The 26,488-nt window shown below is 48.0% G+C and overlaps 1 protein-coding gene across 2 annotated transcripts; it reads right to left on the bottom strand.

The window, feature by feature from the left end:
* Nucleotides 1-323: 323 nt before the first annotated feature.
* PLEKHA3 (pleckstrin homology domain containing A3) lies at nt 324-25,599 on the bottom strand. Of its 2 annotated transcripts, none has more exons than XM_083572598.1 (8): nt 25,461-25,599; nt 18,969-19,085; nt 16,544-16,699; nt 8,187-8,323; nt 6,052-6,216; nt 4,752-4,795; nt 3,214-3,329; nt 324-594 (listed from the first exon to the last, which is right to left on the bottom strand). In XM_083572598.1, the coding sequence occupies exons 1-8, from the start codon at nt 25,498-25,500 to the stop codon at nt 470-472; spliced, it is 900 nt and encodes a 299-aa protein (XP_083428724.1). In that variant the 5' UTR covers nt 25,501-25,599; the 3' UTR covers nt 324-469. The 2 variants fall into 2 exon arrangements, with proteins under 2 accessions (XP_083428724.1, XP_083428725.1); XM_083572599.1 differs by lacking the exon at nt 25,461-25,599 and adding an exon at nt 23,168-23,586.
* Between the last annotated feature and the right edge of the window lie 889 nt (nt 25,600-26,488).

Raw genomic sequence — 26,488 nt, 5'->3', positions numbered from 1 at the left:
ATAATAATAATAATAATATTACGGTAGCACTGCCACTCAATTCAGTAGGAAGTGAACTGTGTGCAAGAATAGGATACTGTACCAGCAAAGCAACGATGTGTTCAAGTGAGCAGTCCGGTCTATGGCACAAGTTTTCCCTATCCCAAATGTAAAACTTTTTTTTTTTTTTGTCAAGGCTCTAAACGACCATCACACTTTGTAAAAAGGAGGGCTACATTTGCAAAGGTACATTACCTATCCGTCGAACCATAATTTGTTTCAAAAATGCACAAACTGAAGGTTGTAGGAAAATATTCTTGCAAATAAACTATATAAAGATAAAATACGCTTTGAAGTTAGTTTTTACATTATTCTATAAAGTGCAGAGAAATCCTTCACACAGGGAACAAACTACCCCCTACGACAACAGGAGAAGTACAGCAGCTTTTGCATAGCATTACTTAAGAGAAAGGTGTTTCCCTTCAATTCTTCAGGATGTAGGCGGTAGAGTCTCTTCTCGTTCTGATTGTTTCTTTGACACCAACAGGGCTGTGTCGGAAATGGTTGAAGGCGCCAAGTCTCCATTGAGAGTATGCCTGGAACAATATGCTGGTCCTACAAAGAGACAGATCGGGGTTTGTTTTCAACTGTGCCTTTGAAAATGTTGCATTTAGTCATTTCGGCTTGATGGCACATGTTGCACACAAATGTTGTGCTCCATCCTATCCAATGTGCTCAGCACAGAACTCTAGGGTTGGAAGAGATCAACACATGGCTGAAAGAAGCTTCTTAACCCCCCTTCATCTTTCCCTGCTAGACCTTGACAAGCTGGGTGCCTTAGATAAAGTCAGACTATTTGACCATCCAGCCCAGTCTTGTCGACCCTGATTGACTCTTCAGAGGTCCTTTTCCACACCTCCAAATGGGGCAGGGCATAAAGAGAAAGGATCTAAGTTCGGCCCAGTAAAAATATACAGGCATGATTTCAATTCTTAAAAGTTATTAAGTGGGGCTACTTTGAAAGTGACTTGGAAACTACAACTAATCCAGAACGTGACCGCTAGACTGGTGACTGAGAGCAGGCACCAGGACCACATAACACCGGTCCTAAACGATCCACATTGGTTCCCAGTATGTGTCCAAGCACAATTCATGGTGTTGGTGCTGACCTTTAAAAGCCTTGTCCCTGTATAATTGAAGGAACATCTCCACCCCCACTGTCTAGCCCAGACACTGAGATCCAGCTCTAAGGGCCTTCTGGTGGTTCCCTCGTTGTGAGATGTGACGTGACAGGGAACCAGGCTTCTCAGTAGTGGTGCCCTCCCATCAGATGTCAAGGAGATTAATAACTATACAACTTTTAGAAGACATCTGAAGGCAGCTCTGTATAAGGAAGTTTTTAAAGCTCAATCTCTTATTGTGTTCTTCTATCTGCTGAAAACTGCCCAGAGTGTCTGGGGAAAACCTAGTCAGATGGTAAGAGTACAAATAATAATTTTATTATTATTACAGTGGTGCCTCGCAAGACGAAATTAATTCGTTCCGCAAGTTTTTTCTTCTTGCGAGTTTTTCGTCTTGCGAAGCACGGTTTCCCATAGGAATGCATTGAAAATCAATTAATGCGTTCCTATGGAGACTGCTTGCCAGGCTGGCGGTGCGGAGAAGGGCTTTTCTCCCCACCGCAAGCCTTCAGGACAGGTCCGGGAACAGAGGGGAAGGCGCGCAGCGCTTCTCCTCTGTTCCCGGGGCTTGCGGTGGGAGGAGGGTTTTTCCTCCCCACCGCCAACATTCAGAACAGCATTCTGAATGTTGGCGGTGGGAAGGAAAACCCTCCTCCCACCGCAAGTCTTCAGGACAGCCATCCGAAGGCTGTCGCGGGGAGGAGGTCTCTCCGCCCCACCGCCAGCCTTCGGGGGAGCCTTCTGAAGGCTGGCGCGGGGAGGAGGTCTCTCCGCCCCACCGCCAGCCTTCGGGGGAGCCTTCCGAAGGCTGGCAGCGGGAGGAGGTCTCTCTGCCCCACCGACAGCCTTCGGGGGAGCCTTCCGAAGGCTGGCGCGGGGAGGAGGTCTCTCCGCCCCACCGCCAGCCTTCGGGGGAGCCTTCCGAAGGCTGGCGGCGGGAGGAGGTCTCTCCGCCCCACCGCCAGCCTTCGGGGGAGCCTTCCGAAGGCTGGCGGCGGGAGGAGGTCTCTCCGCCCTACCGCCAGCCTTCGGGGGAGCCTTCCGAAGGCTGGCGGCGGGAGGAGGTCTCTCCGCCCCACCGCCAGCCTTCGGAAGGCTGCTCGGAAGGCTGGCGGCGGGGCGGAGAGACCTCCTCCCGCCGCCAGCCTTCCGAGCAGCCTTGCGAAGGCTGGCGGTGGGGCGGAGAGACCTCCTCCCGCCTCCAGCCTTCCGAGCAGCCTTGCGAAGGCTGGCGGTGGGGCGGAGAGACCTCCTCCCGCCGCCAGCCTTCCGAGCAGCCTTCCGAAGGCTGGCGGCGGGAGGAGGTCTCTCCGCCCCACCGCCAGCCTTCGGAGGAGGTCCGAGGATAGTGGGGAAGACGCGCTGCGCTTCCCCGCTGTCCTGGAGATTTCCCTATGGGCTTTCGTCTTGTGAAGGAAGCCCATAGGGAAATTCGTCTTGCGAAGCGCATCGAAAAACGGAAAACCCTTTCGTCTAGCGGGTTTTTCGTCTTGCGAGGCGTTCGTCTTGCGGGGCACCACTGTATTACTAATATTAAAAATTCTAGAGCAAGTCTCCCAAACCTATTTCCATCAGGCACCAAATGATGAATACTGATATTTAGATAACCCAAATCTCTGAATTTAATTTGTGGTATGTGTGTGCAGAGCAATCACTTGTAGGCAGCACATGTATGTTTAAATGGCCACATTTCCCTATGAGAAAAACAGGTGTGATCATCATTCCTGTATTTACTGTGAAGAAACTCACTCCTATAAACTAACATGCACTTCACAATGGGCAGCAGCATGCCTGTGCTCCTACTTCTTCATACCTACGTTCAAAAAGTATAGATGGAATCCACGTGGAGGCTCTTGAATGTGCCAAAAGGCAGGATGCAAATTCCTTGAGCACCCAGCTTGGCTAGGGCAATGCAGGAGACTACGTTGCTCGTTTCTGTAGCTGATTTGTTATAGGATAGATAATGGCCGCGGAGTCTTCTATCTCAAAGTAGAACAAGAATCCAACTGAAGCACAAAGATAGTAGAATGCACATGGGTACAGCAGAACTTACTGTCTATATCGTCAGGGGGAACATCTACAGAAGGTTCTGGATCTAAGACTGTCCTTCTCCACCTTTGGGATAACCGGTGAGAGGATGAATTTGGTTCTTTTACAGAGTGACTGCTCCTGCAAATGAAACAGCATTGCACATTTCATTACGTGTCCTTAACACCCAAAGTTCTCTCCAGCTCATCTTACTTAATTTTTAAAATGGTCTTTGTTTGGTACACTTTCCTGAAATAAGGTACCGAAAAAGATTAAAGAGAGACAGGAGTTCTGTACATGGAAGGGATCTCCATGAGCATCTACTCACAAGAGACCATCTTGGGTCATGTACTTGTGCTCTTTCTGAGAATCTCCTGCATGATAGGGCCTTGGTAAGGATAGATGTATAAGAGGCATGGGCAGGGCTTTGTGTTAAATCGGGAATGGCTGGTGGTGCTGAAGCATTTGATTTTAAAAGAAAACGTATGCCCCAGATTCAGTACCCAAGGTGATTCAAAGAAAATTAAACAGAAAGCAACCCAATGAAGTTAAAACAATGCAAAACAATTTCTTGAATAGGCAGGCGAACAATCCAAAATCAACCCCCAAAATCAACTAAGTAATAGTCGTGGGGTTGGATCCGGATTTGCCCTTTGGAGAAATAAAGAGCTCTTTCCGTTAGTGTAAGTGAGTGAGATCCAGCAGAGGCTCTCACTGGAAGAAGCAGAAGGCCATTTCTCCCTTCCCTCTGAAATCCCCACAGTGCCACCTCTCCCGTTTTTTCTGCAGGGTCCATAACCCTCTGAAACATGCTTTTTTTAGGGGGGGGGCATAGGGAAAAACAAATGAACAAAAAATCCCTTCTCCTGTCCTTCCCTTTCTTTCATCGAGCGCAGCACTGTTGCAATGTGCCTAGTTAGCTGGTGACCAAGAGTTGAAGGCCCAGGCTCAGAAAAACACCTAGACAGAGGATAGGTGCGATGATAAAACTGGGAGGGAGAGGACCATGTATGCCACCTTTGGCTTCTTGGAGGAAAAAGGCATTATCTAAAAGAAACGTAAATATATAGATAAACAAGAGCTGTAACCAAGGCTGGTTCTTGGCTACAACTGGTGGTTAGTGAGAACAGAACTTAAACACAAGTTTAAGTCCTGGTTCAGATGACATGCTATGCCAAACCTTGGTTTAGTGTGACAAAGCAATAAATAAAAAGTACCAGAGAGAAGCATGCTATCTGTCAGCTCCAGGAACCTGAATTTTTGTGCAAAATTCAGTTTTCTGTGGGTGGTATTCAACAACTAAATTTTACTCATAGTAGATCCATTGAAGTGAATGGACCTGACTTTGCCATGCTCATTCATTTCAATGGGTCTGGCTCTGAGTGAAACTTGGCTGAATACCATCCTGCGAGTTTAGATTAACCAGGAAACAGATAACTGCTTTTTTATTTGAGACGATATGGGGCTTCATATAATAATAATAATGAAGAACCTTTCTATTTATTGGTTGGCTGGTTGGTTTCCAGACTTTAAAAAGTAATACGTTCGCCATTTTGTACTTACCTCTCTGGATTACAAGTACCTGGGTGGCTAACAGAACGTTTCATCTAGAAAGTAATTTTAAAACAAAACAGGTTATTACATACTTCCTAATTTTTTGTTGGTTATCTGTATCTTAAGGACAATGCTTTCTTTAATAAAGAAAAAAATAAGGGAGGGATTGGGTGGGGGTTTGTTTTATATTGAAGCGGGTAATTTTAAACATAGGATGCTGTCTCGCATAGAGTCAGACCACTGGTCATCTAGCTTAGTATTGCCTACACTGAACTGGCCAAACAATTAAATCCCGGTGTAGCAAACAATTATCAGTAATATCCAAGGCAAGTTGACCAAGTACAACAATGTGATGTCAATATAAACAATATAATCTATACACAACATTGAACAGTACCAAATGTACAGAAATCTTATAAATCTCTGAAAGTCACAAATTATGCACTCTTGATGGATTCTCTTGAAAACATAGAACCAAATAAACATAACGGTGCATTTGGTTTTGCAGAGTGTTTCCTTGGATATTACTACAATGAACTAGCAGCAGCTTTCCTGGCATTCAAACAGGAAATTGCCCAGCCCTACTTATTTATTTCATAAAATTTATAAACCTCTTGATTGCAAATAAATAAATAAATAAACCCCCCAAACCCTCAAAGCAGTGAATATGTTGAGGACTGGACCAGGGTGCGACCTCCTGTGTACAACAAAGCAGATGTTCTACCATGGCCTCCCGTTTTGGAGGTTAAAAACAGAAATACATAAAACAAAACAATAAACATAGATCCAGTGTGGCCAGATGGTTAGAGTGCTAACTAAGGCTGGAGGGTGGCCAGCGTTCAAATCCCCATTCATCCACAAAGCTCCATGGGTAATTTTGGGCTCTTGGCCTACCTCACAGAGTAGCTGTGAGGATAAAACAGGGAGGAGCCATGTAGGCCACCCCAGAGCTCCTCAGAGGGAGGGCAGGAGAAAAATGACAAACGTATTTCGCTCACAAATAAATCCCACTGACTTTATTGGGCCCTGAAAGGCCTCACTGACTACCCCAAAACATATCCAAGTTTGCTTCCACACACACATGCAGCCAGGCACTTGCAGACACTTCAAAATTTAAACACTTATTTCCTGGTGAGGATCGCAGCCTTAATTACTCTTAAGAGAGGATCAACTCATTGACTTGGGAAAAGCAGACTATGGCAGTTTGCGGGAACCTCTCCTTTTGAAAACCATCCCACCACCATACTCTCTCAAATTCTCTCCAGCCTTGGGGGGGGGGTGAGAAGAGAGAGATTAAAAAATGTCCAACCATTTGCACAGGTGAAGGCGACACAGGAGAAACTAAAGGATCCGGATGAGGCAACTGAAACATCTCTGGCTTGAACTTGGCATTTGCTATTTTCACACATTCTTCGAGGGTCGTGATAAACGTGTCACAGGTAGCGCTGAGCAAGGAGGACGCTTCGTTCATATTCTGGAAACACGGGAAGCAATTGAGAAAGGTGAATTCACTTAACATTTGTTGCCCGGTAAAAGCTTTTTGGTGAAACAAGAGACGCTGGCTGGGCAACACGTCAACTCTTTAATGAACTGCAAGCTTGTGTAGCATTCTTCTTGGCTCATATTTTAGACTGACTCTGAGGAACATTCAGCATTTGGGTAAAGCATTATCCTTGACTACTGGCAACGCTGCCTGGGGCTGATGGTGTCCCAACAGCCTCTGAAGGGGCCACAGATTTCATATCCCTGCTGTAAAGGCAGACAGAGACATAAAAGTAGGCCAAAACTCCGCTGGTGTTTCTGTTGTGGTGTAACAATTTTCTCTGGTGCAACGGAAGGATGAGCATTTTCATCTGCGAATGCCAAGGGCCTGAAATTCCTGCTAACCAGGGTGGATAATAAAAAATAAAAAATTGGATTTTTAAAATTAAAATCAGATTTTTAAAATAAAATGCTTTTGGAGGAAAAAAAATTCTAGTTTTATATTTAAGTTACATTAAAGTCCAAAGACTGTTTATCAGGAAATAAGGATCTGTTTAAGTTTTTCATGTGTACTAAAACTCAGTCTAAGTTTTTTTTAAAAAAAGATGTTTGACCACATCAGTTAACAAACATGGATACATATGCTATAATATTATTGTTTTAGTTAAATAAATTGTTTAAATTGTTCTTAAGGGATTGGTTATTTTTCTCCTTCCAATAAAGTACAGCAGAAAAGTTGTCCAAATATAAAGTTAACTTATTAAACCTCACAATAATTTCATAATTATCACTGCATGTATTTCAAACAGTATAACCAAATCAGTAATTTTTGATATAACTGTAAAAACTACTCTAAAAATTTATTGTTCCAAAAATGAAGCCTTCATCTAGTTGTAAATATTAAGATTATAACAGGAAGAATGAGTCTTTCTGTAAATATATATATATATATATATATATATATTTAAATCAAGTCTGACTGACTAGTGATTTAAATTGTGATTTAAATCAAATCCAACCTGCTGCTAACTGTGCAATCCTATGAAAGTCTACTCAGAAGCCATCTCTCTTGAGTTCAGTGGGACTTGCTCCCAGGCAAATGGGTACAGGACTACAGCCTCTGTTTCACACCCACTGTTTCAACAATCTGGTGCTGTTTCGCTATTTTCACCGAATGCCATTTTACCAATTGTTGCTGCTCTTTCTGCTTGTTTTTTGCCTGCCTTTTGCAATTAAGTTTTCTACTATTTATTTTGCCGTTTCATCTCTATAGGTACCGTACTTTTCATCCCATAAGGCGCACCTAGTTTTTTGGGGGGAAAATAAAGCGCGCCCAGCCTTTGGCATGCAGGCAACTCTCCGCAAACCGTGGGAGCCCGGTGCGGGCTCCCACGGCTTACGGAGATCTGCGCGAAGCCTGGAGAGCGAGAGGGGTCAGTGCGCACCGACCCCTCTCGCTCTCCAGGCTTCAGCGAAAGCCTGCATTCGCCCCATAGGACGCACACACATTTCCCCTTCATTTTTGGATGGGAAAAAGTGCGTCCTATGGTGCGAAAAATACGGTAATTTTATTTGTGCAGGCCCCTTTCAGTAGACCTGGAGATGAAAGAGTGATGTGTTTTTTATATTTATCTAAACATTTACATGCTGCCCCATAACAAAGTTCTGTTGGTGACTCAGAATAAGTCAAAAAACAATCTAAATAGGAAGTCATAAAATCAAAAGCAACCTAAATACAACAGGAAAATAAAAACAAACCAACAACTCCAAAGTTAAAAACACAGATTTAAAAACTTAAGAAGACCAGACTAAATAGGCCATTTAATATATACATAAACCAAAAGTAATTATTGAAACTAAAGAGTTGTATTTGGGCCCTACTGGATAAAGTGGTGGGTCCAACTTGATGCTTCTCCTCCCAATCCAAAACAAATAATATTAATTGAAAAAATGATCCGATACCTCAATGCTGGGTGACAAGTGATTTTCATCATGGTGAACGTATTCTTGGATTGTATGGACCTGCTGCATTAGAAGGTCACAGTAGAGACGAAGCTCAGACATTTTGGTTTTCAGAGATTCATTGGTTTCATTAACTTCTGCAAGGACATTGGGAAGCAGAAACTTCACTGGTCAGGTATGTAATTTCCCGTGACAAGTTTTAAGATGTAGGCATTTACAGTGGTACCTTGGTTCTCAAAACGCTTTGGTTCCCAAACACCAAAAACCTGGAAGTAAGTGTTCCGGTTTTCGAACGTTTTTCGGAAGCCGAACGTCCGATGCAGCTGTCGACTATTGTTTCCAGCGCACCTGCACTGATCAGAAGCTGCACCTTCGTTTTCGAACATTTCGGAAGTCAAACGGACTTCGGTAATGGATTAAGTTTGGCGCTTTTGTTTTTGCTGCTTATTTTGCATTTTTGTTTTTGAGGCTTTTTCAGTTCATTTGTTTTTGTGACTGTGTGGAACCCAGTACAGCTACTGATTGATTGATTGTGTCACTGTGGAAATGGACAAAAGCCCCCCATCCAAACAATGACTATCATCAGTGCAGTAAGAAAAAATAATACTTTTATTTTTTATCATCTACAATACTGTGTTGTTTATTTTATAGTATAGTACATTGATTATTTGGGACGCGGGTGCCGCTGTGGTCTAAACCACAGAGCCTAGGGCTTGCCTATCAGAAGATCAGAGGTTCGAATCCCCGCGATGGGGTGAGCTCCTGTTGCTCTGTCCCAATTCCTGTCCACCTAGCAGTTCGAAAGCACGTCAAGTGCAAGTAGATAAATAGGTACTGCTCCGGCGGGAAGGTAAACAGCGTTTCCATGCGCTGCTCTGGTTTCGCCAGAAGCAGCTTAGTCATGCTGGCCACATGACCCAGAAAAACCGTCTGCGGACAAACACTGGCTCCCTTGGCCAGTAAAGCGAGATGAGCGCCACAACCCCAGAGTTGTTTGGGACTGGACTTAACTGTCAGGGGTCCTTTACCTTTACAGTGATTATTGCTTTCATTTTATGGCTCAAAGGTCTCATTAAATAGTAAGATTCATGTTAAATTGCTGTTTTAGGGTTTGCATTTTTAAAGTCTGGAACAGATTAATCCGTTTTGCATTACTTTCTATGGGAAAGCACACCTTGGTTTTGGAACACTTTGGTTTTGGAACGGACTTCCGGAATGGATTTTGAGAACCAAAGTACCACTGTATATTCCTTTAAACAAAAGGAATGTCTGACTTTTATTATTATTATTATTATTATTATTATTATTATTATTATTATTATTAGTTACATTTGGTAGTTGCTTTATACAACAACAACAAATGTCTCCAACTGACTTGACTTAAGATAAAATCCAAACAGGAGCCAGGGCCAATGAGCCAACTAATTTTCGCTCTGTCCCCATCCTCCTCCTATGATGGCAACTGTCAGCGACTGCCTCTAGGTCCCGGCTCACAAAGGACCAACGCTAGCCGGTAGAACGGAATAAAGTCTTTATTGAAGTATAGTTTCCATTTCCACATCTTAGCGCGCGTCTCTACGTCTATTCCCTAGATCGGCGAAGTCCCATCTGAATCTCCGCCTCCTGTACACCAGTTCAAGACCCTAGCCTTGCTCCACCTTTTGCGTCTCTCCTTTCGCCTCTGGGTCCTACCACCCCCCGGGGTTCCTTCCTTCCTGGATGCCTCGGATGCGGACCCTTCGGATTCCTCCCCCTCCCTTCGGCGGGCTTTAGGACCTGGCTCCCTTTCCGGGCTGCTCATTGCGCCTCCCTCTGGTACATTTGAACTTGGCGCGCGCGCGCTGTCTCCGACCCTCCTCTCTACCGTTTCCTCGCTCTCTGACGCAGGCGTGGCTGCTGCCGGAGAGCTGCCTGTCGCTGGTGCCTGGAACTCCTCCCCCCTGCTGCTCTCTGGTGGAGTAGCTGGTCCGGATTTCCAGCTGCTGCTCTCTGAATCCCCTCTGGTCCCTTCTTCCTGGGGTGCCCCTCTTGGTAACCCCCCAGCTCTGCCCACGGGAGCCCCTTTCTGTGAATCCTCCGATTCGCTGGACAGACTTAGAGATCTCGGACGGCTATCATCGCTAACCTCTCCTTCCGATTCCTCGCCATCCGTTCCCTCTGCTCCTGAACCCCTGACATCCATCCCCCCCTCGAAGCCCCCCCTTCCCCCCTCCCCTCCTTCCGGTGTGGGTTCTGGGTGCTCCGTCGTGGCAGGGGTGAGTGCCGGATACAGTTCTTCCCTCGTGTCGTACATTACATCGGGCAGGTCTGGCTCGTCCTCCGTGCGCTCGTCGACGTCGATCTCCTCTGCTTCCATCTCCCTGCCTTCGTGTTCAAATCCCACGTCCTCCCCCAACACGTCCATGTCCATCTCTCCCCCGTTCCCCTCTGAGGGTGATGCCTGCCAGGGACCCCCCAGCCACTTCCTGCGCCACTGCTCCTCTGGTTGATTATCCCACCAATAGGAGCGGTCTGAGGCAGAACCCGAGGGTGAACCTTCCGGAGAGCGTATGTGTGGTGCCGTCTCCTCGTCCGAGTCGAACCCCTGGAACGTGCTGCCTGAAAGTGTGGGTGTGAAGAGCCAGTCATCGAAATACTCGGCTGGCATGGGCCTGTGTGGGAAAATGGCATGGAACTCTTCCTTGAGAAGAGGCTCGTCCAAGGCATAGCCCGGCACCCAACTGTTGGCGCTGGCCGGGGTATCCTCTCTGGCAAGAAGGTATTCTACTCCCTCTTCCCCCCATCTCGAGTCTAAAATCTCTGTGGCTTCGTTGATGCGCTCCCCTCTTGGCGACCCCCTTTCCCTGGGTCCTTCTCTGGGCGGATCTGGTGCTGTGCCTGGCTCGTGAAATCTATGCGGTGCTTTGTAGGGCGTGAGCACCGATCTATGGAAGACCGGATGCATTCTGGAACCCTCCGGAAGCGCTAACCGGAAGGCCACTGGATTGACCTGTGCCTGGACTTGGTAAGGCCCTAGCTGCTTATGCCCTAGCTTCTTCTTGGCCAACGATCTGGTCGGCACTGCTTGCGCTGCTAACCAAACCCAGTCTCCCACCTGTATGTCTTCCCCTACTCTCCTGTGTCTGTCAGCCTGCAGTTTGTATGCGTGCTTTGCCAGTTCCAACTGCCTCCTAAGCTGTTCGTGGACTTCCTGCAACTCTGACGCTAATTCTTCCGCTGCCTGCGGCTCCCCCTCCCCCACTCTCTCTAAACCTGGGAAGGTTCTGGGATGCCTCCCGTTGTTGGCGAAGAACGGCGTCACCCCCGTCGACACGTGCTTCGTATTGTTGTAAGCGAACTCTGCGAGGGGCAGGTAGTCCACCCACGTGTTAGGCTGCTGATTGGCGTAGCATCTCAGGTACTGCTGCATGATGGCGTTGACCCTCTCCGCTTGTCCGTTGGTCTGCGGGTGTCTCGCCGACGCTAGATTGATCTTGACGTTCAGGATGCCCATCAACTTTTGCCAGAAGTTCGAGATGAACTGCCGCCCCCGGTCGGATAGAATAGATCGTGGCAGACCGTGGACCTTAAACACGTGGTCTATGAACAGTTTGGCGGTCTGTTCTGCCGTGGCCACCTTCGCACACGGAATGAAGTGTGCCATCTTGGTAAACATGTCCACCACCACAAGCACTGCCGTCTTTCCCCTCGAACTGGGCAGATCCGTGACAAAGTCCAGGGCCACCCGTTCCCACGGCTCAGACGGCGTCTGCAACGGTTCCAGCAATCCCGCCGGCGGTTTGTGCACTGACTTGGCCCTTTGGCAGGTGTCGCATCTCGAGACGTAATCCGCTACTTCCCCCCGCATCTTGGGCCACCAAAAGTCTCTGGTCACTAGTTCTACAGTCTTTTCTCTGCCAAAGTGCCCGGCAGTGGGGGCGTCGTGTAGCTGCTGCAGCACCCTTGCGCGGAGGTCATTCCCCGGCACGTAGAGTGCTCCCTTGCGGATGAGCAAACCGTCTCTGATCTGGAACTCGTCGTCCTTCACCGTGCCCTTGTGCACCTCCTCCATCTTGGCTAGCGCGAAGGGGTCCTCCTGCAACGCTCGACGTACGGCGTCCAGATCCACGGTCGCCGAGGCGCAAGCCCACGCTTCCGGTGCGAAAATGTGCTTGGCTGCCGACGGTGCCTCCTCCTCGAGGTATTGCGGCTTTCTGGACAAGGCATCCGCCATGATGTTGTTGTCACCCGGGATGTACTCTATCTTGAAGTCGAAGTCCGCGAAGAACTCTGCCCATCTAATGTGCCTCTGATTCAGGAACCTCGCCGTGCGCCAGTACTCTAGATTCTTGTGGTCCGTGCGTACCTGCACTGTGTGTCTGGCTCCGATAAGGAAGTGCCGCCACGCTTTGAACGCTGCATGGATGGCTAGCAACTCCCTGTCCCAGATGGTGTAATTCTGCTCCGACTTGCTGAGCTTCCTTGAGTAGAAGGCGCACGGCCTCCAGTCCCCCTGCTGGTCTTGTTGCAACAGTACAGCTCCCACGGCTCTGTCTGAGGCGTCCGTCTCCACCCTCATCGGTCTGCTGGGATTCACATGCAGCAGCTGCTCCTCGGAAGCGAAGAGACGCTTGAGTTTCTGAAAGGACTGCTCCGCTTCCTCCGTCCAGATAAACTTCTTCTTCTTGGAGCTGAGCGTGTCAGTGATGGCCGCCGTTTGCATAGCGAACCCCTTGATGAACTTGCGATAAAAGTTGGCAAAGCCGACAAACCGCTGGACTTCCTTCCTATTGCGCGGGCTTTTCCAGTCCAATACTGAGCGAACCTTGGCGCTGTCCATGGCGAGCCCCTTGTCCGACAGTTTATAGCCCAGGAAATCCACCTCCGTCACGTCGAACTGGCACTTCTCCAGCTTGGCGTACAGCCTGTGCTCCTTTAGTCTCCGCAGAACTTCCCTGACATCCCTCTCGTGCGCTTCTCGCGACTCAGAAAATATCAGGATGTCGTCCAGGAAGCATACGCATTTCTTGTAAAGGAGTCCCGCCAACACGTGATGCATAAAGGCTTGAAAACAGTGAGAGCCATTTTGTAATCCGAAGGGCATAACTCTGTATTCGTAGGTGCCCAGTGGTGTGAACATGGCCGTCTTCCACTCGTCGCCCTCCCGCACACGAATCAGGTTGTACGCGCCTCGCAGATCCAACTTGGTGAAAACGCGTCCTTTCCTTACCGTCGCGAGCAGGTCGTCTATTTTGGGCATGGGGAAGGACGAGGGCTTGGTTTTCGAGTTCAAAATTCGAAAGTCAACTACAAGCCTCTTCTGGGGCGTGTCTCGCTTCTTCACAAAGAATACTGGACTGCCCCCTACAGCTTTCGACTCCCGAATGAACCCGCGCTTCAAATTGTGGTCTATGAACTCCCTAAGTTCCTGCAGTTCGTCCTCAGACATGGAATACAGTTTCCCTGTTGGCAGCGTTGCCCCCGGCAGGAGATCAATCTTGCAGTCATAGGGTCTGTGGGGGGGCAGTTTGTCCGCCTCCTTCTCGCAGAAGACCTCCAAAAACTCCTTGTACTTGTTGGGCACCGCTTGCACCATGCCTAGGTGTAGCTGCGGTGCATCCTCTCGCCCCTCTCCTTCCTGGCAGGTCTGGATGCAGTGCGCTGCGCAGTAGGAAGAGCAGAAGGTCAATTGCCGCTGGTACCACGCTAATGCCGGGCTGTGCCTATCCAGCCAACTCATGCCCAACACTATGGGCGTGTCCGACAATTGGGTGACGTTGAAGCTGATGACTTCTCGGTGATTCCCAATTTGCATCACCATAGGTGGTGTCTGCTGCACCACCTGCCCCCCTAGCAGTTCCCTGCCATCCACTGTGACCACGTTCAGGGGCAGTGTGGCTGGCAGTAGCGCTATGTTGTGTTGTTGAAGGAATTCCAGTGCGATAAAGTCCGCATTACTGCCAGAGTCAATCGTAATCGGCACTTCTAAAGTGAGACCACTGGGCAGCTGGAGCGATGCGGTGAGCTGCACCACTGGTTTGGGCGGGAGGGGATCCGTGGGCTTCAAAATCTCTGGGGACTTCTTCACTGACTCGCCTGGCTGGCCCCCAGTGCTTCCGTTTCCCTGCCGTGGTTCACTTTGCTGAGTTGCTCCCATTACTGTCATTGAAGCTGCAGTGTGCTTGTGGAGCCTCTGGGGACACTCTTTCGCCATGTGCTTCGAACTGTCACAGATGTAACACTTCCTGTTCCCTCTAGGCTGCTTTGTTTTGACTGCTCCCGGTGTTAAGGCTCTGGTGGCTGAATGAGCTCTAGCACCGCCGATCTCCATCGGCTCCTCCCCCCCTGCTTGCGGAGGCGTTGATTGCGCACGCGCGACATCCCTGGGCAAGAGGGAGGGCACTCTGGCTGGTGTGCGTCCCCAACGCCCTTCTCCTCTGTCCCAAGGGCGGTCCTCCAGCCTCACCCCCACTGCAAGCGATCTGTCCACCACTTCCTGGGTGCTTTTGGGTCTCTCCCCCCGCGCTATCTCATCCTTGATTTGGGGGTTCAATCCTTCCCAATAAAGATCTCTAACGGGGGGGGAATCCTTGTCCCACCCCAAGGCATTGACCAATGCAAAAAAGCGGGAGTGATACTGCCTCACGCTGGCTTTCCCTTGTCTCAGCTCAAATATGTCCTTACGGGCAATGTCAATGTCTATTTTCGATAGAAAGCAAGAATCCATCGCTTTAATGAATGCAGCTGAACTCTGGAGCGCTGGGTCCATATCTCTCCACAGATTGCGCAGACATGCTTTCGCCTCTCCATGCAAATGAGACAAGATAAACCCCACTTTTTCTTGCTCATCTCTAAACTCTTTCTCCAGCAGTTTCAGCGCAAACTGCACGTCTGCTCGGAAATTGGGGTACTGCTGCAAATTCCCATCAAAGTGAGATACAATGCTGCCTCCAGTCCTTCCCAACCCGATTCCCTCGGATCTGGAACCCGTTTGTGCCTGCTTAGTAAGCACTTCCAACCTGGCTTGGAGATCTCGGCATGCAGCAGCCGCTTCATCCTCTCTTTTCCTGGAGGCGATTATCTCTGCGCTGAGCTGCGTTACCGCTTCTCGCAGGGAAGCAATTTGCTCTTCAGTAGACATGTCGCTTGACTTTTGTGAGCTCCAAAGGCACCAGTCCTCTTTCCTCCCTGCTTCGCTCCCCACACGCCGCTTGAGTCAAAGAGAACTGATGAAAACTTCTGGGAGATGGGACTTACTGTCAGCGACTGCCTCTAGGTCCCGGCTCACAAAGGACCAACGCTAGCCGGTAGAACGGAATAAAGTCTTTATTGAAGTATAGTTTCCATTTCCACATCTTAGCGCGCGTCTCTACGTCTATTCCCTAGATCGGCGAAGTCCCATCTGAATCTCCGCCTCCTGTACACCAGTTCAAGACCCTAGCCTTGCTCCACCTTTTGCGTCTCTCCTTTCGCCTCTGGGTCCTACCACCCCCCGGGGTTCCTTCCTTCCTGGATGCCTCGGATGCGGACCCTTCGGATTCCTCCCCCTCCCTTCGGCGGGCTTTAGGACCTGGCTCCCTTTCCGGGCTGCTCATTGCGCCTCCCTCTGGTACATTTGAACTTGGCGCGCGCGCGCTGTCTCCGACCCTCCTCTCTACCGTTTCCTCGCTCTCTGACGCAGGCGTGGCTGCTGCCGGAGAGCTGCCTGTCGCTGGTGCCTGGAACTCCTCCCCCCTGCTGCTCTCTGGTGGAGTAGCTGGTCCGGATTTCCAGCTGCTGCTCTCTGAATCCCCTCTGGTCCCTTCTTCCTGGGGTGCCCCTCTTGGTAACCCCCCAGCTCTGCCCACGGGAGCCCCTTTCTGTGAATCCTCCGATTCGCTGGACAGACTTAGAGATCTCGGACGGCTATCATCGCTAACCTCTCCTTCCGATTCCTCGCCATCCGTTCCCTCTGCTCCTGAACCCCTGACAGCAACACTGAGGCTAAGGAGGAGGAAGCTGGTCGCCAGGACCACTGTCTAGACTGGATGTAAATAAGAAGATAGGCAGGTGATGGTTGGCTAAGGGCAGACTGAGGTAGCTGGGGCAGGGCCCTATCCGCCCTAACAGACCAGCCTCCACTCACCGTGAGCAGCGCCCATTGTCTTTTAATATCTCTAGGGTGCTTAGAAAATACTATGGGCTTTGCTAGTGTTAAGGAATAATAATGTAAGGAGCTGTAAACCTCAAAACCCCTCAAAAGTGTGCCACCTACTGCCATAAATAATTACTTTACATTTGATGGGCATTTGACCGATAACTACAATGGTTAAAAACCAGGTGTTTTTAATAGGTTGTTTTTGCTTTTGCTTTTTTTAAAAAAAAGAAAGTACGAGTACCTTTTTCTTTTTTTGTTCTGGTGTCTGCCAAACAGGCTTTCGAGCTCCCCAGGGCTACCAGCCACCGCTGTCGTTCAGCTGCATTAACGGCTTTCATGTAGAAATGCTGTTCCCCTGGGATGATTAACTCCATCCTGGTGCTGTCGGTCGGATGAACTTGCGACAGGGGCAAGATAAATTAGAAGCACAGATTTTTCAAAGACTGCCTGGAATTACAGAGTTAGTACTTCCCAGTTACGACTGTCCTACTTCCAATATCTTGCCACTGTGATCCATGCGACGGTCACCTCCAGGCTTGATTATTTTAACTCACTTTATGTGGGGCAGCCCTTGAAGCTGATCCAGAAACTCCAGCGAGTGCAGAATGCTGTGGAGAGACTCCTTACGGGGTCCTCACCACGGGATCACATTCACCCAGTGCTACACCAGCTGTACTGGCTCCCGGTGGAGTACAGGGTTAGGTTTAAGGTGCTGGTTTTAACCTTTAAAGTCCTATACAGCCTAGGATCCTTGTACCTATGGGACCGCCTCTCCTGGTATGCCCCACAGAGGACCTTAAGGTCAGCAAATAATAACGTTTTGGAGGTCCCGAGCCTCAGGGAGATTAGACCCAGCCTGGTGGAACACTCTGTCACAAGAGACCAGGGCCCTGCAGGATTTGACATCTTTCTGCAGGGCCTGCAAGACGGAGCTGTTCCGCCAGGCCTTTGGTAAGGGTTCAGTCTGACTCCCTCTCCCCTTTCATAAGAACTTGCATGAAAGTGGCCTCCCAATTTTTCTCACAGGCTCATATAAGTTCAGCACAAACAGTTGGGCCTGGTAAGCATTTAACGCCCCCAACCCTAATCTGCGGGTTGCCATCTGATTGGATTTTATTCTGATCCTGATCTGATTTTAGGATGTATTTTAATTGATTGCCTGATTTTATGTTAACGTGTTATACATTTGATGTTAGCCGCTCTGAGTCCGGTATTGGCTGGGAAAGGAAGGGTAATCATCATCATCATCATCATCATTATTATCATCATCATCATCTAGTATATCAGTCCAGCATACAGTGGTACCTCGGGTTAAGTACTTAATTCGTTCTGGAGGTCCGTACTTAACCTGAAACTGTTCTTAACCTGAAGCACCACTTTAGCTAATGGGGCCTCCTGCTGCTGCGCGGCCGGAGCATGATTTCTGTTCTCATCCTGAAGCACAGTTCTTAACCTGAAGCACTATTTCTGGGTTAGCGGAGTCTGTAACCTGAAGCGTATGTAACCCGAGGTACCACTGTACTGTTCTCACAGCAGCCAACCAGATGCCTTTGAGGAAATCTGCAAGCAAAACCTGAGCACAACAGGGCTCTCCCCATGGGCAACTCCAAGCAATTGGTATTCAGTGGCAATGCTGCCTCTGACAGTGGAGGTAGAATATAGCCATTGGGTGGAATTCAGTGTTGCGCTCTTCCAATCCCATGTGGATAGCTCAGTTGGTTACAGCATGGTACTGGTAACACCAAGGTTGCCGGTTCGATCCCCTGGGTCCCTTTCAGCTCCACAGTTCTAGGATTCTATATCCCAATCTTTCCAGCAGCACAAGCATTCCAGCCTGCCAGATGGAACAATACCCTCTCCCCTGCACTATTCTGGTGGGTTCTCACACCCCCCACTCACCCCAGAAGCCTATTTCAGGGGGCGTGGGGGGCAAAGAGGGGGAAAGCCCCATTGAAAAAGCAGAAGTCCATGCACAGGGTGGTTAGGTGAATCCTGCCCATTGCATATCCAGTGTTAGTCATACTCAGCATAGACCCATTGAAATTAAGGGACCTGACTAATCTAGGTTCATGAATTCCAGTGGTCTACTCTGAGATATAACCCACAGTTTTTCACCTGAGTTAAGGAAAACAAAGGCAGCAGAGCCTCTCTGGGTGATTCTGGAGAACAGCGGGGTGACATTGGGCAAGAAAGAGGTGGGAGGAAAACCCAAAAAAATGAAGGAGCAAAGGGAGAAGCAGACCCTCAATTACTGGACCTGTGACTATATACAGTAATGTAGTAATTTGTACTTGTACTAGGAGTCAAGCTGATGCTTGAAATAATCAGATTATTTTGCAAAGACTGCCTAGCAGGACTGGGCAATATATCCTCCAAAACCGTTTTGAAGTCCATACTGTGATACCGGTTTCATAGTTTTTGTCCCGGCAATATATCGCGAATCATTATGTGTGTGCGTGCGCGCAAAAATCACAATGTGGTAAAAACTGTGAAGCCAGCCAACGCCACTACATAGCTCCATCCTTATTTCAGAAATTGTAATATATCGGTATATCACGATGTTTAGCTGGCGATATATTGCAATATTGAAAACCAGATATCGTCCAGCCCATGTTAGATACCTCAGCCTAGAAGGTAAGGAGAGTTTTCTTATTGAGAGAGCCTACCTTTGATTTCACACACTGCCATCTTTATGCTGCCTTTGCTGCCTTTGCAAACATCATCCTGCGAATCGTAGTAAGACAATATCCCGTTATCAAGAACAAACCAGCGAGGCTGCCAGCCTAGGGAAACAGTGCAAACAGAAAAAAAAACATTAATCTGCTTTGTTTCAAAATGCAATTATCACACACAAGCAACAGCTTAGACCCCTTAGTTGTAAGCAAGATTTAAGTCTGTTTATGTAATCTTTAAAATCAAAACAGACACACACATTAATAACATACAAATACGAAGCCACATTTCCCAGACAACTGTATCTTTGCCAGCTCTGTCAAAGTCCCGTACTATTTTTAAAAACTCAAGAAATAATTGATGCCATTTGACTAAGAGAAGATCCACTGAAATCAGTGGACAAGTTACATACTGACCAACTTAAATCCACTGATTTATTTGAGTCTACCCTGAAAATGACTTAATTAGTTAAGGTAGTGGGGAACCCTTTGCCCTCCAAATGTCGCTGAACTAAACTCCCATCATCTACCGAAAGCATGGCCAGGGATGCTGGGAGTTGAAGTTAAGCAATACCGGGGGGTGGGGATATATTGGGTACCAACTAGCACTTTTGGTTGTTCAGATACTATCAAGTAAGATGTAAGAACATAATGATAAAATTCAGTTTAGTCACTATTTTGTGGGCCACTGTGCTGGCACAGCAGCACAAATCAGGAGGAAGGCACCAAACACCAGTACAAGTGGGAATTTTTTTAATGTTTGGTGTTTTATTATGTTTTTATATGTGCTGGAAGCACCCCAGAGTGGCTGAGGCAACCCAACCAAATGGGCGGAGTTTAAATATAATTGCTGTTATTGCTATTATTATTATTCAGTGTCCTGGGCTTGTGACTGCTCCTGTCTCCAACATGCACAAAGTTGCTAGCATGGCACTGGTGAAGGCAGTCAAGGGATGAAGTTGGGCAATGGTCCCCCAATGTAGCTCTAATGAACAAAGCTGTGGGATCTGTGTAGATCTGCATTTGGGGTGGGGAGTGCAATTGGCATATACAGTGGAACTTAATCCGTTCCGGGAATCCGTTCGACTCCCGAATCTGTTCGTAAACCAAGGCGCAGCTTCCGATTGGCTGCAGGAGCTTCCTGCATTCAAGCGGAAGCCGCGCCGGATGTCCAGCTTCCGAAAAACGTTCGCAAACCGGAACACTTACTTCCGGGTTTGCAGCGTTCAGGGGCCGATTTGCTCGGTAACTAAGCCATTCGGGAACCAAGGATTGACAAGCAGGATGCCTTGTTCGGATGGAAACTGAACCAGTTTAATCAGCAGACTAATTAATGTGTTCGTTACTCAATGGGAGGAAAAAATTTAATCGATAAGACAGAATTCAGGGCACACTTTGGGAGGGGGTGTCTCTTTTTATTCCAACATGCAAAAATGCCACCCTGTGTTGAAAATACAATGTTTAATGTGTACTGTATTTTTTTTTAAGTGATTTATCATGAGACGTAGATCTGTAATTAGCAGACAACCCTAGCAATACGCTGAAGTCCCTGATCACAAACGCAGAGAGTGGAGGGACAGAATCTGAGTGTGTCCTTTTTCCCCACTGGCAAGGGGCAGGTAGTTGAGTACTGCAGTGCTTTAAACAACAAAAAGATCAAGAGGGAGATGTAAAGGATGCTTACTGCGTAGATTTCACAGCTCTGTGCCTGTTAATTCATGCACAACAAAGCTGATAAGGAAAAAGGATAGCTCACATTCACCAGCTGCTTTTAGGAGCATATGAGATTAAATCTGTAAGTGCATTTAAAGCACTAAGCCGACACATCTGTCTCGCAAGTCACTGATATCTTCACCTAAAGGAAGGCTTTATGAATCTGGTATGACAGCCTGTCTGAACAATACAATGGTACAAGTGTACATTTGGCACTGGAGGAGAAAATGCACAGTTACTACAAGGAAACCCAATCTCATAAGCAAGAACTGTCCGCATTACAGCTGAGTGTTTTGTCCGCCATGTGTTCCAACCAGTCAAGATCTATTCATGGGAACAATGACATTCCTGAAGGAAAGCACATAGGTGAGTATCACTACAGATCATAAAAAACTCTAAATCTGGTGCATGCCACAGCACAACAGAGGCTACTTCCCAGTGGAGTGTTTTTTGCCCCCTGCAAATGTGCTTTGGTCAAAACAGTATGAGGAAATATGATAAAGAATGTATGGGTTAATGATCCAAGACAAATCAATTCGCAAGTTCAAAAAGACAGACCTTGCTATCTAAGCATATTGCAGGAATTTGAACTTGATTCAAGTTGAGAAGAATGAGAAAGGAACTGCAGAATTAAACAAAGTCAGTGGTGCTGCAGTTAAGGTAGAGACCCGATGAAGCAGCTTATGGAACTCATATGGGATCTGCTGCAATGGAACAAAACAGCCCTGTTTTTCTGGCAAGTAAGAAAGCCTTTTCAACAGAATAAAAGGAAACAGCATTCTTTGCTGTCCCAGTGGCCAGCCCTGTAAAATGAGAGAACAAACTGGGACGAACGAATAAATCAAATAACATCCTCATGAGTTGGTGGAATTTATTCAATGATTCATTCTACTTGCCCTCTATTATCTATTATCTATTTATGCTTTAAAGTGCAGGTGTATTTTCAGCAAGTATTTCACTTGTATACTCCTTTAAATTAATAACCTACTCAAGAAAATTTTTGTAGAGTGTTCTCTCTTATCTCATTGCACAACGTTTGTACACCCAGTCCTTATCTAGCGAATGTTGGTTACAGACACAGCTTCTTCGGAAAGGCCCAAAAATTATTAAAGTAAAAAAATGACAAGCTGAAACAGTGCTAGTAGAATATCAAATTTCTCCAGTATGATTTAAAAACAAACAAACAAACAAACAAAAAACCCTCAGTATCTACCAGTGTGGGATTAACAGATCTATTTTCTGCCTTGGCCAATTTTGCATGTGTTTGTTCCATAGTCTGGATCTGTCCATTTCTACATTAATCTGCAACTTTTTTCCATTCAGAAATTAATATTTAAATGTGCACTTAAGTACGTACGTTATCACAATAAAGTAAAGGTAAAGGTACCCCTGCCCGTACGGGCCAGTCGTGACCGACTCTAGGGTTGTGCGCTCATCTCGCTCAAGAGGCCGGGAGCCAGCGCCATCTGAAGACATTCCGGGTCACATGGCCAGCGTGACGAAGCTGCAACTGGCGAGCCAGCACCAGTGCCGCACACGGAAACGCTGTTTACCTTCCTGCTATAAAGCGGTACCTATTTATCTACTTGCACTTTGACGTGCTTTCGAACTGCTAGGTGGGCAGGAGCTGGGACCGAACGACGGGAGCTCACCCCGCCACGGGGATTCGAACCGCCAACCTTACGATCAGCAAATCCTAGGCACTGAGGTTTTACCCACAGCGCCACCCGCTGCATATTTAAATACCTATTTTAATTTCAGTGTTACATTTCTAAATGTATTCTGTCCTAAAGTATGCATTTTGATACGTTTTCCGGGTGGGAAAGTATATTGCAAAATTTGGAAATGTACAAAATCCCAAGGATAATTTATGATGTGATCTGTGTATTAGCCTAGGAGTTCCAAATTAGGTCAGTCTGCTTAAAAAAATGCAGACCAACCAAACACCTCTTCCATCTCCTACTACCACTACTGTATTGTGTATAATTGGCATGCCTTGCATGGTTGTCTTGCCAGCAGGGATAGTTTAGTGGGTGGGTGAGTAGGGGCGTGGAGGCTGCAATGCGAATGGTCTTGCCTCCCACAAATCAAAACTGCAAGACCCGACCACCAGCCATCATTATCAGCAGAATCAATCATCTGTCTAAGTTTTCAGTCATGTACACCAGCTGCAGCCAAAGTTATCAAGCATCACTGTATACATAAACGAACATCTGTATGGCTGGCAAGCAGTCATAAGCCATTCCTTCCTAACCAATCTCCCCCAACTAGCTACTTCCTCCTCAACATCCCACCAGCCAAATAACCCAAGCAATCCTTGTTGCCTTGGAGCTTGCCTGTTTCATTATATTTTTGTATACATTTTTAAGTTGCATGGTGTGCTACTTTCTTCCCCTGCATTTCTGCCAAGCGATGGCTCCCACATCTTACTAGCATATGGTGACAAGGAGGGTCAAATATCTATTGTATTCTCAACATACCTGCACAGTAGGGGGTTCTTTTTCATTCACATCTACTTGCTTCCTTGAACTGCCCCAAAGCTATCTTTGAATGTCAAGGTTCATCACCAGGGTCTTATTTGTTCAAATAGCACCATATGTGTGCCGGGCCTGGTTACAAAGGAGAAGACAAGTCTACTCCAGGGGGCTTACAATCAATGGAAGTGGAGTGAAGTGGGGAAGAACATGAGATTATTTCTGTTAGGCTTAGTTCCTAGAGGTTATTGGCTCTATGGGGTTGTTCTGATAGCTCCATAGAACGAGTATATGAAATGTTGTCTGTCCTTTCAGACAAGATACCCTCTCTGTCTACATTCAACAGTGTTTGCTGTGGTCATGTGAAGTCTCTAAATTTGCCGAAGGGGCCTGGGTAAAATTAAATGTCCTATCATGCTACAGATCAAATAGTGTCATGTTAGGAATTATGGCTGGGGCAACCCTACAAAATGCTTCTGAACCCTACTTTTACTGTACCTTTTACTGTAATTATTTTTCAAACGTTTCCTTCTGTTACTTCCCCCACCCCCAGCCATGCAATGCAACTCCAAGCCCTCTTTTATCTGTCAGCGGCCATATCTGCCATTATCTCTGCATGCAGCCTTATTTACTCAGCCAAGTTGCTAAATTTAAAGCAGGGAAGACACTGTTAAAAGCACAGGCAAACAGAGTGCAACTTTAATTACACCCGCAGTCACCATATATATTTTGGGTAAGAGCTCTTGAGATATAGCAGGATGATAGATAATAAAAGAGGGAAACTCTGGTGAGAACCTAGATGTGATGAAGGCAGCCAATTTGCCCTTTAATTGTCTCCTATGTTTGCATTTAAAATTGGCAAGTGAAACTTGGTAGAACCAAGGTAGGGAACCTGTTTCGGCATGAAGGCCACATTCCACTCAGGAGACACAAGCCGGTGCCCCAGGGCACAGCCATATCAAAAAGTGGAGGAAGCAAAGAATGCAAACATCACTTCTGTACAGTAGATGAGCTCACTCATGTACCCTCAGCTACCCTCCATCCCGGGAAGCAAGAGGCATTGTCAGAGTTCAGGAACACATTCCAGCCAGGCAAGAGCACTCAAAGAGGGTGTGACCCAGGACCAGAAAGGGGTGCATCTGGGAGAGAATGGATTGGCCAGGAAAGTCTCAGGGTCCAGACAGAGTAGCTTGGAGGTCCGCACCCAGCTCTCAGGACCTTAGTTCCCCCACCCAAGTCATGGAGCAAAAGGGCAGCCTTCGAAATTCGCCAGACACATTTTGCACCTGACTATCGGCCACTTGTGACCAAGTGAAGCTACCTGATGTCTCTGCCATCTGGACGTGCATGCCTGGGGATCCTTGGATCTTGACTATTTTCACACACTAGCAACACATCCCGCTGAATTCGGCCAGCTATATTTTATCTGCACCATCAGAATGGATTGCAGGACCCCAAAAGTCATACTGAGAAATACGACTTTCGAGCCGTCTGGCAGAAACACAGCAACAAGGCATTCTGTTTTGGCGACTGTAGCCCTGATTTAAGGAGCCATTTGGTGCCAAGCTTATATATCTGAGTTTCTAACACTGCAAAATGGGCATAATATGGGGGAGCCCCCCCCCCGTTTCCATACACAATTGCCTCTCCTCTCTGCCCTGCGGGGCTGCCATCTATTTTATCCAGTCCAGCTCTAAGATTTCATTTCATTTCACTTTTAATTTGCATACCGCCTTTCTATATTACACACATGGCAGCTTACAAGCTGAAGAAACAACAAAATAAACAGCAAAGATCGCATACCTAATAACAACCCGGTATGAAGAGAAACTCATGATGACTTAAAAACAAACGACTTCTATCAAATGAAGCAATATCCCACAATCCATTAGAAGACAAAAAAGAAAGATGAGGTAAACTTAGAGGGGGGGGGGGAGATGGATGCACACACAAGCCCCTATCCTGGAGCACTTTTGACAGGCAGCAAGGATTGTTTCCCACCCCCACCCCCATTAAATGCCCATAGACTAGCATGTGTGGGAAGGGGCTCTCAGATTAGGGGGCTGGCAGCACTAGGCCAAATGCAGGAGCGCACGCTTTGAAGCGGCGGCCTCTTGCTTCCCCAGCCCTAACCAAGCGCGCCTTCCATTCTGCCAGGCAGAAGCCCGGTCCAAGCCGCCAGGCAGCCACCCCCAACCCGGAAGCCGGCGCCCGGGCTCCAGCAGCGTCGCCAGGGACGACGACGGAACAACAACAACGGGCGGGCGGCCCTCGCCCAGGTGCCCAGGACGCCCCTCACCTGTGATGTAATTGGTCCACTTGTACAGAACTCCTTCCATAGTTCAGCGGCGCGCTTCGCGCAGCATCCTGCTCGCCCTCCTCCGGAGAAAAGGCAGCAGGAACGGCGCGGGCCCTCTCTCCCCTTCGGCGCTCTCGAGCAGACGCGGCGGCGGCGGCGGCAACCGGCCCCGCTATGTACATGGACGGCTGGGTGGTTTAACTTAGCGGGGAAGCAGCGGCAGCGGCAGCCGCCTTCGGGTCCGGCTGGCTCTGGGAGTGCTGCGCGGACTGGGTTGTACGGGCACGTGCGGCAGGAAGAGGAGCGGCGGAGTCATGCATTGCCTATGCACATCGCAGCCACTGGGGAAACAAAGCGGTTACCAAACCCTCTCGCACAGGCTGCGGCTGCCTCCCTCTTCTCCTCGCCGGCCTTTCTTTCTTTTTCTCCTTCCCCTTTTTCCCCTCCCCCCACCTTTCTCGGGCCTTTGCGCTTGGTGCCATTGACCCCGACGTCTCATTTACTTCCTGGATGAAAGGGGCTGGTGGATGAAACAAAAACAAAAAAAGCAAGCTACGCGCACACGCATATGGGCTGCTTGCCTCCACCGCCTGTCCGAAAACTCGAGCGCCACGTCTGCACTGCAGGCTTCGCCGGGCGTAATTAATATATATTATATAGATCTACCCTGCATATATGCGATCGCTCGCTTTGCGCATTGAGCACGGCGGCTTTCCACGTTTAAATATACCCGCTCGCCTTTCTATTCTGCCTGGCCCGCTAGCTGGGCATCCCGCTCGAGGCTGCAACCCTTATGCTCTCATCTGCTCGGAAGCAGCTCTCCAGTGAACTTGGCGGGACTGACTTCCGAACAGGCACGCACAAGATCGGGCTCCGGCTTTTGTTTCTTAATTTTAAAAAAGCGTCTCCTTCGGCCTCCCCCACCTCGGGCGCAAAATGACACCACCGCGCAGAGCAAAAACGCTGCAGCGACGCCGATTTGCAAACCAGGAGGAGCTCCCCTTCCCGATTACAAATCTGCAATCTCT

Source organism: Podarcis filfolensis (genome assembly GCF_964270895.1).
Source record: "Podarcis filfolensis genome assembly, chromosome: 1".
NCBI classification, from domain to species: Eukaryota; Metazoa; Chordata; class Lepidosauria; order Squamata; family Lacertidae; genus Podarcis; species Podarcis filfolensis.
Note: the sequence above shows the minus strand (reverse complement) of the source record. Positions and strands in the feature narration are given on the sequence as shown.